The 17,879-nt window shown below is 37.6% G+C and overlaps 2 protein-coding genes across 4 annotated transcripts in view; one reads left to right on the top strand and one right to left on the bottom strand.

The window, feature by feature from the left end:
* Nucleotides 1-110: 110 nt before the first annotated feature.
* On the bottom strand, nt 111-6,330 carry slc49a3 (solute carrier family 49 member 3). Its single transcript, XM_056770088.1, has 10 exons — nt 5,871-6,330; nt 3,527-3,685; nt 2,825-3,041; nt 2,667-2,743; nt 2,393-2,530; nt 2,134-2,250; nt 1,619-1,771; nt 1,383-1,540; nt 1,180-1,292; nt 111-772 (listed from the first exon to the last, which is right to left on the bottom strand). The coding sequence occupies exons 1-10, from the start codon at nt 6,024-6,026 to the stop codon at nt 639-641; spliced, it is 1,422 nt and encodes a 473-aa protein (XP_056626066.1). The 5' UTR covers nt 6,027-6,330; the 3' UTR covers nt 111-638.
* Nucleotides 6,331-6,388: 58 nt separating this feature from the next.
* The window catches only part of LOC130438100 (polycomb group RING finger protein 3), an 80,357-nt gene continuing 68,866 nt past the window's right edge, over nt 6,389-17,879 (top strand). The window contains exons 1-2 of one of the 3 annotated variants that reach the window (XM_056769881.1): nt 6,391-6,472; nt 7,034-7,188. The gene's annotated coding sequence lies outside the window, so the exon portion shown is untranslated. Of the gene's footprint in view, nt 7,189-17,879 lie in introns of all 3 variants that reach the window. The other 2 variants (XM_056769882.1, XM_056769880.1) reach the window with 2 other exon arrangements.

The following is a 17,879-nucleotide window of genomic DNA, read 5'->3' as shown; positions in this document are numbered from 1 at the left end:
TAGAACCTGAATCATTTGAGAACTTTATAAAGAAGCCAGTAAATTTGTCTTTTTGTACAAATAGTAAACGTAAAACTTGCTAATTTGCTTAGAAAATGTTACCACCAAAATTAATATAAAGTTGTATTTATTTAGTTCGTGCTATGACTTCATTTTAAATTAAAAATACTAAAACCGTTTCAATTTGATGCACTTTTGAACTCCACTCTCTATCATTGGTTTCATAAATCAACGTTACTATAAATACAATGTAAGCAACAGCAACCACAACTACAACCACTTCATTTCTTAAATAAAGCAATAAAATACTCTTAATTTAAATGCATAAAACTAAAGTTAGAAATTTGTACCATTTGGTGTAAAATAGTAAACTATACATTATAATGTAACTCTAACTGTAATAGAAACTTGTTTAAATGTGTGCAATTATCAAAAGTAACATTGTTATTGATCTTGTGGCATCATGGTAGTAATGCTTTTGAGGTTAAAAGCATGAATAAACTTAATTGCATTAAATGCACATATTTTCAATGCTGACGAAAAGAGGTAAAGTTCTAGATATTCATGTATGTAAACAATGTACTGCTTGGCTTTTCCTTCTGATGACTCTCTAAGCGCCTGTGCTGTTTGCCCAGGTGTCATCTCCTCTTGGCTGGTCCGTCACATTCTGTGGTGAGGCCTTCTGCTCTCAGTCTCCGGTAATCCGTGTGGAAAAAGAGCACAAAGCAGCAGGTGCCCGCAGCACACAAGCCTGCCATCACCAGTACTGGCACTACAAATGTGTTTTAGCAGAAAGCGCAAGATAGGGATGGAATGAAAAGAGAGAGACAATGAATGCCTGGAGCTCAGCCCGGCTCTATCATTAACTCATCAATGCACGTATTATAACAGACATCCAGGAAAAGCAGGGTGGTTGGATTAATTTGGACGTGTTATTTGACATGTTTTCCTTACCCACACTAGATTCACTACACAATACAGATGATGCAATATATGTAAACATTTTTATAAATGGCGCAAATTAATTGACCTATGCTGGAATACGGGAAAACTGTTTAATAGATATGGTGTAGTATGAAAAATAGAAAAATAAAACAAAGCATGAACAATAATTCAAAAATTAATTTAGTATTATGACCTCATAATTGTTCACTCGAGAAGGTTTGATTCAACACTCACCTGTCCAGCTCATATCGGCCTCTCCTCCAGTAACACATACAGATGCTGTTGAATCTGCCAATGGTTTGGTCAGAGCTTGAAGAAGCACCATATAGATGACGGACTGAATCTGTCTGAATAAACATTGACAATACGTCCAGTAAAAACGTGGAAAATATGCAATAAGAAATATGAATATTAAAACAAAAAGTCTTTAAAGTTACCCAGATATGAAGATCAATCCAGAGGATGTGGCCTCACCCACAGGGTACGAACACTCGACTCCCAGCTCCATGGCGATGGGATACACAGAGAACCCGAACAGGCCGAACCACGCGCACGCGGCACCGATGGCGACCTTCATGTCCTTGAGCTGAGAAACCTGAGGGACAAAAACAACTCCTTGACTTCCGGAGCAGATCTCAAATAGAGAGAAATAAAATCTCGTTCATTCACTCACCACAGCGAAAGCAGAGCAGCCCAACGACGTCAAGCACATGTTGATTTTAGTGACTTCTGTAAACTGTTTTGTCTTGTCCACATACAGGCCCAGAATGCCAGCACCCACAATGCCAAATACAATAGAACAAGCACCACATAGTCCTGCAAAGTCCTGTCATATAAAAAATATATAGAAATAAAACATCCATTTATCTCTAAAGGGATAGTTCACCTAAAAATGAAAATCCTTTCATGCATAACTCTGATGTAATTGTAAATCTGAATGACTTTGTTTCTTCTGCAGAACACAAAAGATTTTTTGATAATCAAACCACTGAGACATTTCTCAAAATATCTTCTTTTGAGTCATGTACTGGTTTTGAATAACACGGGGGTGAATAAATTATGACAGAATTTATATTTTTGAGTGAACTGTATACAATATAACTTTGAAAACTTTCAGACAAGGATTGTCAATATTTGTCATTTAAGAAATACCACAATGGCTTCTGTGCCATTGTGTGGGGTTCTTACATTTGAGTAGCCCTTTACACAAAGTATCTGCTCCAGTAGTGTAGAAAAACATGTGAATACTCCTATTCCTGACCCGAAACACACCAGCAGGATCATGTATGCTTTGTTTTTCAGTAGCTGTAGATAAATGCAGAGAAACACAGAGAAAGAATCAAACCAAAGCCTCAAATCTTAGACAGCAGTAAAAAAACAATGACAGACAACAATAACCCAAAGTTCTTTGAGTGTTTCAAAAGTTTCTCAGATATGTTTCTGGTACCAGTTTTATGCCCTGTAGAAAAGGTTCAGTGCTGGAGGTCACCACGCTGGCAGAGGGGGGTGTCGGGGGGACGCGTTCACGAATTCCCACTGTTGCTAGGAAACAGGCTATGGTGGCAGGTATAGCATATATAATAAGCTACAGAGAGAGAGAGAGAGAGAGAGAGAGAGAGAGAGAGAGAGAGAGAGAGAGAGAGAGAGAGAGAGAGAGATGACACAACAGTGAGATGTAGCTCGTGCCAGAACTGAAATTCTTTTGAGAACAACTGTCTTACCAGCATAAGAAGATTATTGGTGTAATGAATTATCATGGGAGAGAAGATATTCGCAAAAAGCAGTCCAAGAGGATTTGCTGGAAAACAAAGGAGAGGAATATAAGTGTGAAGATCTGTGCAAACTACAATAAAATATGAGCGGTTTGTAAATATGTTACCCATTGAAGCGATCATGTTTGCCGTGGCCCTCTGATCATCTGGAAACCACAGTGCTGCCAGTTTTGTGGGGGAGAAAATAATGAGAGTCTGGGCGAGCGCACATAGCGTCTGGCCCCCCATCACCATAGGGAACACGGCCCATTGCGGGATCCCACTCAGGATACCAACAACACGCAGGATACTGCCCAACATGTTAAGCCAAGAGCCCAGGATAAGCTGTTTGAGAAGAGTGAGAGAACATATACAGTTTGGGTTTCTTGGCTTTGATTGGTTGTTCTCTCTGACTTCTTGATCAAAAATGGGAAATTTGTAGTGTAATGCAAGTAATACTCTAAAGGGTCAAACAAAGAGTAAAACTCTCTCATCATGTATTCACCCTCACGTTTCTTTCTTCTTTGGAACACCCAAAATATTTGAGAAGTGTCTCAGTGGTTTACTGGATTAGTTTTCGATGTTAGTCAATGAGGGTCTGTGATTTTTGGTTACCAACATTCTTAAAATAAATCATAGAAAATCCTTCAGGTTTGGAATGAAATGAGAAAATTATGAAATAAGTAAAATTTTTGAGAGGACTATCCCTTTAATATAAAAACTAATATCAAACAAGTTACACTTTTATTTCTAGAAGAGATGGTGCACAGCATTTAGAGTTAAGGTCAGCTTCAGTGTCTCATGGTAGACAGTGATCCATCTCTGCGTACCGAGAAGCGCAGGCCGAGTGTGTCTAACATCCATGTTGTGATGAAGCTGAAGAAAATGGCCACCACCATATAGACTAGAGACAGCCAGTTGACCAGATCCAAAGAGACACTCAGGTATTGGGCTGTCTGGTCGGCCACAGGTGCGAAGGTCAGCCAGAGCTGTGGACACATCAGACCAATCAATATCAGTCTTCATCAACAAAAAATGTGCATGACAGTCAAGCAGATTGTTCCTGTAACAAGAAGGTTAAAGTCTCAGTTCCTTACGTTCAGCTGCTGAACTTGCATAACCACAGAAACCACATGTCAGATGATTCCCTCACATGAGCTAAAAATAAATTCGCTCATCATTTATTCACTCGCATGTCATTCAAAATCTGTATATGACTCTTTCTTCTGTGCAACACAAAAGAAGATATTTTGAGAAATGTATCAGTGGTTTTGAGTCCATACAATGGATAAATGGGGTCAATGTTATTTGGTTACAAACGTTCTTAAAAATATATTTGTGTTCTGCAGAAGAAAGAAAGTCATACAGGTTTGAAATGACATGAAGAAGATGATGAATGTTTGGGTAAACTATAACTTCTACTGGTTGAGCCATTGCCATTGTTGCTTTGTTAGTGCTGATATGGAGGATAAAACAAAGAGACCAATGTTTTCATATCACCACGAAGCCAGCGTTCACAATTCTATGCAATCCAACCGTACTTTAATAACTTAGTTACAAGAATAAAGGAACATTTTGGCTTTAAAGATGACAATGAATAACAGAGCAAATCTGATTGTTCATTCAAAGTGCTGTATAAACACATTTATTTGTTTGAACGTTGATGTGCAGGAGTGTTGCAGAAGACAGTCAGCTGATCCTGGAACACAATACAATCATTTTGTGCCGAATGAGTTACTGGCACATGGAATAGCATTAATTCAATTGCATAGATCCCGTCTGTGCAAAATCCTTTGTGTAACATAAGATCGTTTCGTGGAAAAAAGTTCAAATCCTGGATGAAGTACGGTCAATACCAACTGTACTTTAGAAAAATTATTTTTAGTTCTTAAAATACAGATCTGTATGTTGAGGCCGTTATCAGAGTTCCTCAAGATTGTAATCTTTAAATAAGATCCAAATTGCTGCCTTAAATTACGCCATCTGCTGAGCTTTACCAAAGTGTGCCAAGACACGATGTACAAATCTCGAATTTCAGATGAACAGCTTTGGACGTCTTGGCTGTGTAACACTCATACAATGGTGTCTGTGGAAATGACATGTCCCTTGGGAGTAACCGGGTGTAATTAAGATTGACATGCCCCTTTATGGCACACGCCTTCTACAGAGATAATAGCCTCAGGGGGATGTATCCATGGCCTACTACAGCTGGGCTATTAAGACGACCCCGGTATAACCCGGGGGGCGGATGGTCCTAGTGGACCAAAAATCACCATAGCAAGTGTGACCATATCCTGTGTAATTTCAATTTAACATATGATAAATGGGGCGAGCAGAAAGACTAGAGATATAATTTATCCAAAGATATATAAATATAATATATTACTAATAACTTGTTTTACTGTAATTAAACTGTAAATATATTTAAAAGAAAATATAAATATACTTTAAATACCAAAATGTGTAAGTTAATGTAAAGACGGTTGTTGACTCGTACAGCATTTTTACCTGTTTATATATTGAATTTGTCAAAGGCTTTAAAGTGACTTATAGTGCACATAGGTTACATTTTTATATATTTATTTTCTCTTCATTTTTTTTTTTTTTTTTTCTTTTCCATTATCACATTTCTCTTATTCTAAACGTTTATAGCTGTGGATTTCTGTTTGAAATATGTTTAGGTTATAAGAGTTACACCTAAAAAAAATCTTTTTTTATAAAATTTCCTATTAACTCGTCAAGTCCCGCCTTAATATCACGCCATTGGCTGACACACGTCTCCTTGTTGTTGATTGGATAAAGGTGTCTATAGGGATTTCATCTCTACTGAAAGGACAAACAAATCTTAGTTGTTGTCATATGGACTTTGTATCACAATTAAATTGTGAATCATTAGATGTTTATTATTAAAATTATTACAAAATTCCTTTACATAGTGTGTTTGGACCATCTGAAACAATGAAAGTATTAAAAAAACTATTCCCATTATCAACATAAAATCCATTAGAATTTCTGTCTGCGGTGTTTTTTAATGTTTTTTGGTGTGTGATATAAAACATGTCATTATTTTTAAACCGCAGATTTACACCTGCAGAGATTTTGGTGAGGATTTGCCTCGTTCATTTACTCAACGATTTGTATTAATACAACTTTGATAATTCAGTGATAACATACCACAGCATTGGAGCAATTTAGTAGGCAGAGTACGAATAACATGAACCATCTCCTTTTGTAAACTTTTAAATCGGCAGCAATGATTCCTCCGTTCGGGTGAGAATCTTCAGTCCTGCTCCCGACGAGAAGATCGGTCTCCGACGATCCATCATCCATGATGCCAAAACTCAACCACAACCGGACGAGCGGCACAAGATCGCATTATAATCGAGTTTTAAAATCCTTATGAAATCGAAGGATAGTTGTGAAATGTGTATCCATTGGTTGTTGGAAAAACAATCCAGCCAAGCCACTTGCACACAAATCCCTTTACTACTGTCATAAGTTTCCGAAGAAGTGAGCGCTTTTAAATACAAAAGCTGGTTTGTTTATAAGAAACATTGTTTTGCTTTTAGTTCCGCGTTTGCCGGTGAAGTTTTTATGCCGGCTGTGTTAAAACACTCATCCATTCCAGGATCAAATAGCCACGCCCCTAAACCCGTGACTGGAGCGTCATAGCGCCGGTCGCCCAGCTCGACCTCTGTGGGAAGCCTCAGGTAAAGGCTTTCACTGAAATCCATCGTTTCTATGTCGAAAATAACATTGAAATACATCGTCTTCAGGTCAGTCAGACTATTGATCAGTTGCAGGACTATACGACTGTATATCTGACCTGTACGTCTACATGTGACGCAATATTGACAATATAACTTTTAACAGTTGGTAGAAGCCCCAACTTTTTTTTATTAATAGCCAGATATCAGGAATAATGCGAAAGCATAATGGAAATCTAGTTATATGTATTTTTGGCAAAAAACTAAATTTTATATCAACAGGCTTATAAATAGCATTAAATATGTTTTTTTTCCCTCTGACGTCACTTTGATCTACAGAGCAAATGCAATGACCCCTGCGAAAAAAAAGAGAACATTTTAACAAATTCAAAAGTCCAATTAATATCTTATTTATGCGGATTTCGATTGTAGCTTTTATTTTTAACTCGATCAGAATAAACTGTTTATGCACACATGCTCGCTACAACTTTTCAGAAACGAACGAAACGTTTTCACCTTTGTTTATTGATTACATTGATAAAATTTTAAACGGAGGAAATGAACGAAACACATCAAATAAACTCGCTATGCTTCTCTATAATCTCCACTCCCATTCACCCCTCCTCCCAGCCATGCGATCTGTGCGCATGCGCAGCAGGCTGCTTCACTCTGATGTTTCGGCCTGTTTCGGCAGTAGCCGGACATTTTCGCCTCTTTGTTTTACTGATAGTGGATTTAACTCGGATTCAACCCAATATCCAGCGGACCGCTGTGGCCACAAACAGGTTTGTTCATTTAAACTTCAACCTTTTCCAGCACAACATTGCATGTATACGTCTTCCGACCTTTATTTCGGGCGGCGAGCGGGGAGTTTCATTTATTTTCGATGTGTTTTTTTCCGCTTGATGGCAGCTCTGCATGGCTATACGTGCTGTTATATGTGCGGTCGTGCTGTATGTGTATGCGTATAGAAGTGTGTGTATGGCGACGCCGGGCCCTGCAGCTCCTAACCCGAGTCATATTTGTACCAAGAAGACAAAAAGTGTAATTTGGTGTAGCTTGAGTTTATAAGCATGCACGCTTGTGTCTGTGTTGGTCAGCTCGGTTCATCCTGCTTGGAAGGTTCATGAAGGCTTCCTGTCCGTCGTCTTCATCATCCTCATCATCGGCTCATCTGGGTTTTCAAAGTTAAAGTTAGATTGCCCGAAAGGTTTGCATGCAGTCTAAAATGAAACCAGGGCCAGAGAAAAAGTTAAAGCCCAGAGGGTTATTGGGAGTCTGTAAGCATGTGCAAACCTGCACCCCAGACTTCTGGAGCAAGAGGAGCCAACAAGTCCTCCATAGAAACATTCGTTAGATTTAAATGCAGTTATTGGTTCATGAGACAGTTTAAAAAATGGGCTATATGATTCAAAATATGTAGCCTATAGATCCTTTTCATCTGTAATGTAAGTCACTTTGGATAAAAGCATGTGCCAAATGCTAAAACGAGTGTTTGGAGGTGTGATAGCCGGGTCCCAAATAAGAACATGTGGGGAACAGCAGGAGATTTTCTTAACTTTATTGATTAGAATTTAGATGTTGGGATGTTTGATCATTTTATGTCGAGGGGGGATGTGTCCCCCTTGTCTCCCATTGGGACCGCTGCCGCGACACGATGTGCATATTGAGTTGTCATGTCTGGACATTGGTTGGCATGGACATTGATCTGATCTTTGCTGAAATATGCCCCAGGAATTCACCAAAATAATCGGTGAAGTTGCAGCATTGCATGGCCCGGCTTTCTATTAAACAGTGTTGACGGATGACAATTCTTGAACTTTTCCGTGGTTTATTAAATTGTTTATACAATTTGATCTAATGGTGGTATGGTGGTATGGTAATGACACCATCTTCATGATGTAGGGTAATGTTTACAATATTGAATGTTGACAAATACATGATCGAACAGTGAAGAGTCAACATGAAAATGAACAGCACATGTCTTGTGTTAAAAAATGACATTTAGTGACAATTCGATTCTCTCCCCAATCTCAATGACTTGAATAGTTTAAGCCAATTGTAATAAAACAGAAAATGTCTGTTGTACTGTATTACAGGAATTCCAAGGAAGTGAATTAATGAGAAATTAAGGAAACAATCTGCTTTAATGTTATAACAAATTGTCGCAATGGCAAAAAGTGGTCTTAAAACTAAACTTAAAGTCTTGGTTTTTGACTAAAATGTCACTTTAAAAAAAGTTCTTGACCAGTTTTGGTCTTAGTACTTATTAGTATTATGCACTTAGTATAATCATTGTCAGATGCATAACTCGTGAGTCAAACATTCAGATGGTATTTCTTTAAAACATGATTAATCTCTTAGTCAGTGTCATTCCTTTTGTCAGAACTGTGTGAAGTCTGTGCGTGTCATCACGGCACGTCTGGTCTTCGGCGTGTTTATATGCAGTTTATAAAACTTTAATATGTCTTTTGTTAGACTGGCTTGAACATGTGGCCTGTAGCGATTGCGCAGTCCTGCTAACGCGCCAGCAGCAGGCAAATGGTTTTCAGTGAAAACAATGCTTTCGTCCGTGTTTTTAGTGCAAACCCAGAAATACGAGTTGTAAAACAGGTCAAGCCTGCGGCATGGCATTAAGCTATGCAGGCAGTTATTCCAGTTGATGGAAAGTGATTTCACATTAAACAAATTAGTTTAAAATTGAGCCCATGAAATGTGAGCAGGTTTTCCAGAGGATCAGGTTTACGCTTCCAATTGTGTAGAAGTGTGAATCTAAAAGGCCCGAGATGGAAGAGATGTTTTCAAATTTGTCAAGTTTCATGTATACTTTAATCACCTGACTCTTAAAATGCATAATTCTTTATAATGTAAGCGATCAACACTCATTTGATATGTGGATATGTTTCTAGCAAAGAATGTAAGTGTTTTTAGGCTAGTTTATGTTGCCCATGTGCTTATTTAAGTGTTCTGGATTACCCTAATTTATTTACTCAATCGGTATGATTTCAATTTTTTTTAACAATATTAATGGTTAACAGCATTGAGAAATGCCATACTGGTTCTGCAGTTTCTATTCCTTTTATATAAGCATGCAGGGTTTTAGTGAATGAGTTTGTATTTGTAAACTTTGAGAGCCACTTGTGTATATTTGGGTCAAGTCAGAGTTTGTGATGTGTGTGTGCTATTTACAGCTTTCAGAGAGCTGGGATTTTTTGACGGATTTCCTTATAGTTTAGATTTTCTTTATAAAAAGGTATACTTTATTAATCAGAAGGCCCTTAGGTGTTTTTTATGGATGTTTAGATGTTCAATGGTGATGGATTCAGAGTTCCAAAAGTAACCAAATGCATACAATGATGAAAGAAATTTTATTGGTGCAGTTTCCCGGACAGGGCCTAAAGGTGTCATGAACTGGCACTTTTTATTGTTTTACACTGTTGTCTAAGGTCTACTTGTGACGCTCGTGTGGTTTTTACATTCAAAAACATAAAAATCAATAATTATTAGACTTTCTTCCTGTAGCTTAGCGGTTAGAGCATGGGGCTAGCAGTGCCAATATCGTGGGTTCGATCCCAGGGGATTGCATATACTTAGAAACAAAATCTATAGTATAATGCAATGCAAGTCGCTTTGGATAAAAAGCATCTGCCAAATGCGTTAATGTATTTTCTACCCAGGTTTTGAGGCAGGCTCGACAAACGCTAAGTGTTAATGGGCGTGCCGCATTGAAGATAGGGTTGTGCTAATAGACAATTGCATCGTCCATCGCTGATGGCTGATAGACTTGACTAGGTTTAGCCAGCATCGTGATTCCAAATAAATGTTTCACTTTCATCAGGTGGCGCTCGCTGCTCTGTGCTGCCGGCTGCAAATTGAGTTGTAAACAAATATGAACAAAGCTAATGGGCATAAAACCACTGTACAGATCAGACTGGCCTGACTTTATAACTGTGGGGCTGGCGCTGTATAAAGAGGATGCATCGCGCAGTTTGTGCCTGACTTTATAACTGTTTATTAGATGGATTGTAGGAATGGTTTATTCTGATTGGCCAGTCGTGACATTTACAGGTTTGTTATTCCCAGATAACATCCTCTCAAAGCTACTATCATACGGTAAGCCGGATGCAGCAAATAATTTTGATAGGTTTTTTTGACAAATTAAATATAAATATGTCTTTTAATAAAATATATGACATTAAATTTACAAATGATTAAACCAAATTGCCTGTTTCTTACCTTGAAACCTGAAAGTAAATAGCTTTTCCTCGCAGGAGGTCAGCATTTGGTTAAAAATGAGCTTATCAAATATGTCATTCACATTTTATGTCTGTTTTTTCTCATGTGGCAAGTAGCTGTGTTATAAGTGTACAAATAAGCAAAATAAGCCCCTTCAGTGTGATACAAGCACTGTCGGGGCTTATTTCTGCAATAACAACCGGCTGCCTGTACATTATCCCTTACACAAAGATGATGCATGTCTGCGCAGCTTGCGTTGTATAAAGACGACGCGCCTCACATAAGAAATCTTTTATTGGATATAACATCAGATATATAGAAGATGTGTCTCTGCACAGCTCGTGCCAGACGTGTCTCACTTTAAAACGCTGCAGGGCGATTTCATCGTCCATCGCAATGTTTCACTGTACCCATAGTCCGATGCCAATTTGGTAGACATCGCCCAACCATAATTGAAGATTTGGAAGTATTCTAATGTGGAGGCAGTTTTCAACATATCAAAGACGTCATAGATGTCGCAGGGCTTAATGTCAATAAAGGTTGTCATTTCAGTAACAAGGGCATTTCAGTTCTGACCCTTCGAGGATGTTCGCTTAAATACGATTACCTCTTATTAAACAAAAGCTCGGGTTTAAAGTTGATTCCCTAATTCCTGACACCTTTAAAGGAATAGTTCACTAGAAAATAAAAAAAATCCCCACTCGTCACCCACGTGTCCATCTGTTTATTTTTTATGTTGACATCAAATTGAGGCGTATGAGGAAAGCTTTCTAGGGTTCTATCCATATAATGGACTTCAACGGGGGTTAAGGTCCAAATTTCAGTTTCATCGCAGCTTCAAAAGGCTCTATACGACACCAGCCGGGTGTTGTCTAGTGAATCGATTAGTAGTTTTCCAAGAAAAAAATTATATACTTTTTAAACATAAATAAGATCATGAAATTTTATAGTGAAATACTCCTTTAAGACTAGTTCCAGACTACCTTAAATGGAAGAGGTGTCCCTTGATCGAAAACAACTTGGACATATCTTAAAATATATCAGTGTGATTGTTTTGTCTCCAGATGCATACAGTTGTGTTTTTTTTTGTAAAGTATGTTTTTAAAAATACTTTAATTTCTCTATTTAACCAAGGCCTATTCCTGGCTTTAGCTAATTCTTGTCTGGGAAACCGCCTTATCGTTATCTTTTTTTATATTCCAAGTCTTACTTTATTTGTGAAAAGCACAATTTTGAGTGTCTTGGCTCTTATTTCTTGCTGTTTACAAAACTTCACCGTAGAAGTTAGAGGACCGGACTTATAATATTGGCTCAAAGTTCAGTATATGATGTTTTCGGTCATTCAGGATAAAGGCTGTAGTCTGAAGGACACAGGAGTCAACACCTCACTGGGATGGTTTTGTCTATGTTATCTCAAGAAGACAACCTTCAGACAAAGAGTGCCTGTATCTGTTATGTTTGTAGATCCACAATTCAAGTATTGTAGCCAAAAGACAGGTAAGGTCTTGCAGATGTCAACAGTGTATGGCTCTTTAACAGCTAGAATTGATTGGAGGTTTCTAATAAAGTCATTACTTCTCGCCTGATCAACCTACTAATTTTAGGGTGGTGGTATTTTTGTGATTAAAGATCTTTGTCAGTCAGCCAAAGGTCAGCTTGAAATAACTGTCCAGCAAGATCACATAACCTTGGGTGTGAAAGTATGTGCTAAGAGAGGAATAATTGACAAAATAATTACTTCACACGAATCACACCTCATGGTGGTAATGCAATCACAATGGGAATCAGGGGTTCACATACCTTCATTTCCAAAAATGTTGTTATGTGTTTTTTTATAGATATAAGTAATTTCAGTTATAAGTTTGAATATATGTTCAAATATGTATCATATTTTGACCAGTGTCTTTTGTCTGCTTCTTGTTCTTATTTGATGAGCCAAATGTCACTTAAAGTTCTAGATAAAAGTTTTTAAAAACATGACTGACATATACATTTGTGACCCTAGATACAGAATCCCAGAACCTAGAACGTACATGTTTTAGCTTTTTTTAATGATTGTTCTGAGTGGAATCTGGGCGGAATCTTTGACAAAAAACATTAATTATCTCCGCTGTTTAATCAAAGTGATGCATTTTTGAAGAAACCTACCCACATCTACGGGGTGATAAAAAAACGAACAAATGAAGATAGAAGAATAAGTAATCTTTTTTAAAAAGCCGAGACTCTGTTCTTTCATTTGACATATTGTTTGTCCATATACTCTCTACAGAAAATTTACTGTGAGCCATTAAATTTGGGTGAAAATTTTAAAAAACGCTGGAGTAGGCCGGCAACTTTTAAAAAATGAACAACTTTCATGAGTTCGGGGAATGAGTTCAAGGCACTTTTCTCAATATTTGGATTTTTTATGCACTCTCAGATTCCTGAGTTTTAAACGGTTGTGCATCAATAGAAAACTTATTTATTCAGCTTTCAGATTATGTTAACATCTGAATTTCGAAAAATTTTGATGTCCAGGGTCACATTTGGCAGACACTTTTATCCAAAGCGACTTCCTCTGCATTATCCTATACATTTTTTTTAAGTGTGTGCAATTCCCTAGGATAGAACCCACAGCCTTGGCGTTGCTAGCGCGTACTCTGACCACTGAGCCACAGGAAAATAGCCTGGAAGTTCTGTGCTGTTATCAAAAACATATCTATTAACTATATTTATCAGCCAATAAGAATCAATAATTGAACGATGCTTTGTGTGTTAATCATCATTATTATCAAACATTCTGCTCTAAAATGGATGTAAAAAGTTGAAACCTGACCCACAGCACCATTTACAATGCACCCCTTTTAGCTACATAATTGTGCATGGCGTATTATCTAAATGTTTGATTGAAACAGGATAGTTAACAAGAGAATTATGATTTGATTTAGTCCACCTGAATGTATTGGATTGTGAAAACGTGCCCGTTAAAGACCAGATTAGTCTAGTGGTTGAAAAGCAGGGATTCATGATGCAAGACATTACATTTACATTTATTAATTTGGCAGAGGCTTTTATCCAAGCGACTTACAAGTAGGAGAGCATATAAACATTTTGTCCATACGCTAAACAGTATCGTCAGTTTACAAGAATACTTCAAGACTTGAATTACATTACTTCTTCAAATAATTTTTTCATATTATGTGCACTAGGGTGTAACAGTTCAAATTACTTACGGTTCGGTTTGTGTCGGTTTTAGTTAGGGGTGTGCGATATGACGATATTAGATCGTGAACGATTAAAATGACTGCACGATCCACTTTTTCGGGAAAATCGTTAAATCGCCCTATATAGTAGTGTTCTATAGAATTCGTCAACATACTTGCGATAGATTGCGCCATGTTAACAAGCTCGTATACGTTGCTTGTGAATTCAGTAAGATTAAGTGACGCGGTCAGTGAAGATGGAGGGAAACACGGAGGACTTGGTCCCTAAAAAAAGTTCTCCATCAGTAATAATGAAATGGTCTGGGTTTTCCCCACCTGACACGGCCCAAACAACAGTTATTTGCAAATGTGGCAATGATAAGATTCGAGCGTCGTAAGGCAACACAACGAACCTTTTTAACCACCTCAAAATAAAAGGGATTGAAAGAGTATGCCGACAGTCAAATTATAAAGGGATCCCACGCGAGTAAATCAGGTACAACCAAGCATACGGAAACTAAAAGGCTTAAACAACGACTTTAGCGAAAGAAGCATTTGAGAAAGGAACTCCGTATCCGTATGACAGAATGAACAAGTGCTGGAAAGATGTCACTGACGCGGTCGCATTTTACCTGGCCAAAGACATGATTCCCATAAAGACTGTGGAAAATGAGGGCTTTAAAAAACTGCTCAAAGTCGTAGATCCACGTTACGAAATACCCACCCAAAAATATTTATCCTCCACGCCCATTCCACAGCTTTACTCCGAGTGCCGCAACAAGATGAAAAACAAAATTCAAAATGTAAAGTTTTTTGCTAACAGCTGATTTATGGTCTTGCACTTGCATTAAATATTAACTTGATTAAAATATTCTTCAAAATATAAATGGTAAAGAGTATATTTTTATATGGGGACTTAGTTTGGCTGTATTGAAGCCCCTTTAATTTGCAAAATAGTCTTAAAACCAACTTGAAGAAGAACCGCGATAAAATCGTAAATCGTGATCTATCTGGAAAAAATCGTGATTTGAATTTTTTTCTAGATCGCCCACCCCTAGTTTTAGTTTCACCGGTTCGGTTCAGTTCGGCATCTGCTATGTTCAGGGAAAAGGGACTACTGTCAAATAAAAATGAGAACAAATAATCAAGCTACAAGTAAAAAATAAAATAAGATACTTTATAAATACCCTTTAAGGTATAGAAATGGATTAAAGTAATCAAATCTAACATAACATTTACATATGTACAAATTAAAATAAGATGAATCATAATTGAAGTTACATTAGCTATTGAGTCACAAGCTGTGAGTGATTTTCTTGACTTTTACCAGACAGCAGGAATATGCTGCCGTCGCTTTATGCGTTGTTTTTCGCCTGTTTCGTCAGCTCACTTAAGACATAACCATCTATGTTTTTTTAAGATACTCGACAAGAGGGTCATGTTGACAAACTGCGTTTGTGAATTTGTCAGTTTAAGCGCATTACTTAAGAAGTTTATCGATTCCGATTCTGAATATCGATTTCAATTCTTATCGATTCCCTGTTTCCATTCCACAGTTGAAGTAAAACATTGAGATATGATCCTGTTTGGTCATTTAGCCTGCTTAATTGACTTGTTTGCAAAAAACAAGCACGGTTTTGTTTATATATACACATAGAACCATGATTTTTAGTACAATAGTTGAACTACATCATGGTTAAACTGTAATTACTATAATGAAACTATCGTTAATGTGTCGTTCCTGTGATTTTTAATGCAAATACTATAGTTAAACTATGCTTACTATAGTAAAAATATTGTTCATTTTCAAAAGGGCTTTTATAGAGATATCACCAGATCATTCAAAGCATGTACTTTTTTTACGGAAGATATGCAGACAGGAATTGAAAGAGGAATTCAAATTTTTATCTCAGGTATCCGATTCCTATTCCTTTTGTTTCCGATCCGATACCTAGCCTTTTGAGTCCAATTCCAAATTGGAATTGATTTTCGATTCCCGTTCATATCAAAGAGTCTTGGCTTTCCTTGTGCAAGCTTCGGATCTTATCACAGCACGCAAGCAAGTTTTCTTGCGCATCGTCTTGCACTTTGCATCATCTTTACACTGTGTTTTACACAGCGTTGCAGATATTATTATAAATGATATATCAGCCACAAAAAAAGAGACAGGACTTTACTCACTGTCCATTGGCCAGGCATTTTTAATCCTCTCCTCCAGGCCCAATTTATAACAAACCAATCAAAAAGGGGAAATGCAAAATAAAGCCCCCCTCCATTTTTTTTCTAATGTCAAAAGCCATTTCGATAAGATTCACTTCACGATACGGAAAAGAAGTCAATCGCAACTTCTGTTTCATGGTGACTTTAAATATTTAAATTGGCAAGGCTTGAATGAGTTTAGTTTAAACAGGAACATGTGCTGTTTAGGGCTCACCTGCACTCACAACAACCGTGTGAGGACCGCATAAATGACTGGTTATATTACAGCATATGTCAATCCTATTGAAATCTGTCAACGTTATTTGATTTGTTGTAAGTATTAAATGTGTATCCATCGACAATCTGTTTCACGCATTAATTTTTTTTACAAACCATATTATAAATGCATCGTCAGATTTGAGATGAGTCCAAATGCATGCTGAACTGTTGGTGGAGAACGGTGCGGTTAAATTTTTGACGGAGAGCAGTTACAACCCTAATGTACACTAGTACTGCCCCAAGACACCAAGGATGTGCATTGAGACAGTAATCATGTTGACTTAAGTCTTTATTTTAATAGTATTAAATGACATTAAAACTTCAAGTTATAGATTTTTTGCGAAGGTCTACCGGAAGTTAAATTGGGACAAATAACGATTGATTATGTTGTTGTTGTCTTGCCGTTGAAACCGTCTATGTCTATACAAATTTCTCATAGATTGTAGGGTGACACTTTTGTAGAGGGCAGTGTTCAATGGGCTTAAGCTAGATGCTTAGTGCTTGTACTTTTTTTTTTACTGTTTTTGTTGTAATTGCATTGTATTCTTTAATGCGCCACATCATAATGTAAATATATGTCTCCTGTATTACCATTATACCATTATACTTTTTCTTTAAAGTTTTATTGAATCTGTAGTTTTATATTTCATTAGGCCAGGTGCTCTTGAAAAGCAGTAAGCAGTATTATCAGGTTGCTGAATGACATCAGTAAATCTCAATTGTTCAAACAGAGTCCAGCGTTGTAGCTGCTGCCGTAGTCACTCGCAGCTTCTCAAATAGACCTTTCTTCCATTCAACTGATGCTGTTTTTGTGTGCCAAACCATAAAGGACCATTTGTTACGAGTGTAAACCACTATTTTTGGCGGATTGCCGGTCCGTGTTCATTTAAGCGTTGCGGTCGCACACAAACCCATTTTTACGGAGACAAAACTGCTCAGCTTAGTAAATCTGTTATACTGCAGCCTCTCATTAGCTCCTCACAGAGAGCTTCATACAGCTGCTCGTGTCTGTGTGCCCGGCAGTCTACCAGAGCACTTCAGTATAGGCGCTGGCAAATAACAGCGGGTTCTTTGTAGCACTAAACGTGTGAGAAACAGACCGGGAGGTATTACTGTAAGAGTTCTTCTATGAAAAAGTTTTAACTCTGTTATAAAACTACATCCGCCTCAGCAGGATGATGCGCCTTTTTTTGAGGGTCAGTGAAGAGGACATTGTCTGTGACCTCTAGCCTATGCCAGACCTTGTGAAGGCTATTTCTATTCTCACACCACCCTGTGTTTTTGCTGGGCGAGCTTTTTGTTTTCTCCCGAGAAAGCTCAAATCTTTGATACTTTGACCTTTTTTTGAAGACCTTGAATTTCATACACAGATGTGTTTGAGAAGTTCCTCTAGCTCAGCTGGTAGCATTGCACGAGCTGGTCATGTATGACACTTATACTTCTGCAGAACACAAAAAAAGATATTTTGAAGTATGTCATAGCAACACGGTGCCCCATTGACCTCACATTTCTGTACAAACTCCCCAACAGTTTCTGCTTCAAATTAACATAACACCCAATCAAATGTTTGTTCAGGGCTG

Source organism: Triplophysa dalaica, chromosome 16, assembly GCF_015846415.1.
Source record: "Triplophysa dalaica isolate WHDGS20190420 chromosome 16, ASM1584641v1, whole genome shotgun sequence".
NCBI classification, from domain to species: domain Eukaryota; kingdom Metazoa; phylum Chordata; class Actinopteri; order Cypriniformes; family Nemacheilidae; genus Triplophysa; species Triplophysa dalaica.
The sequence above is the reverse complement of the archived record's forward strand: the minus strand, read 5'-3'. Positions and strand labels throughout refer to the sequence as shown.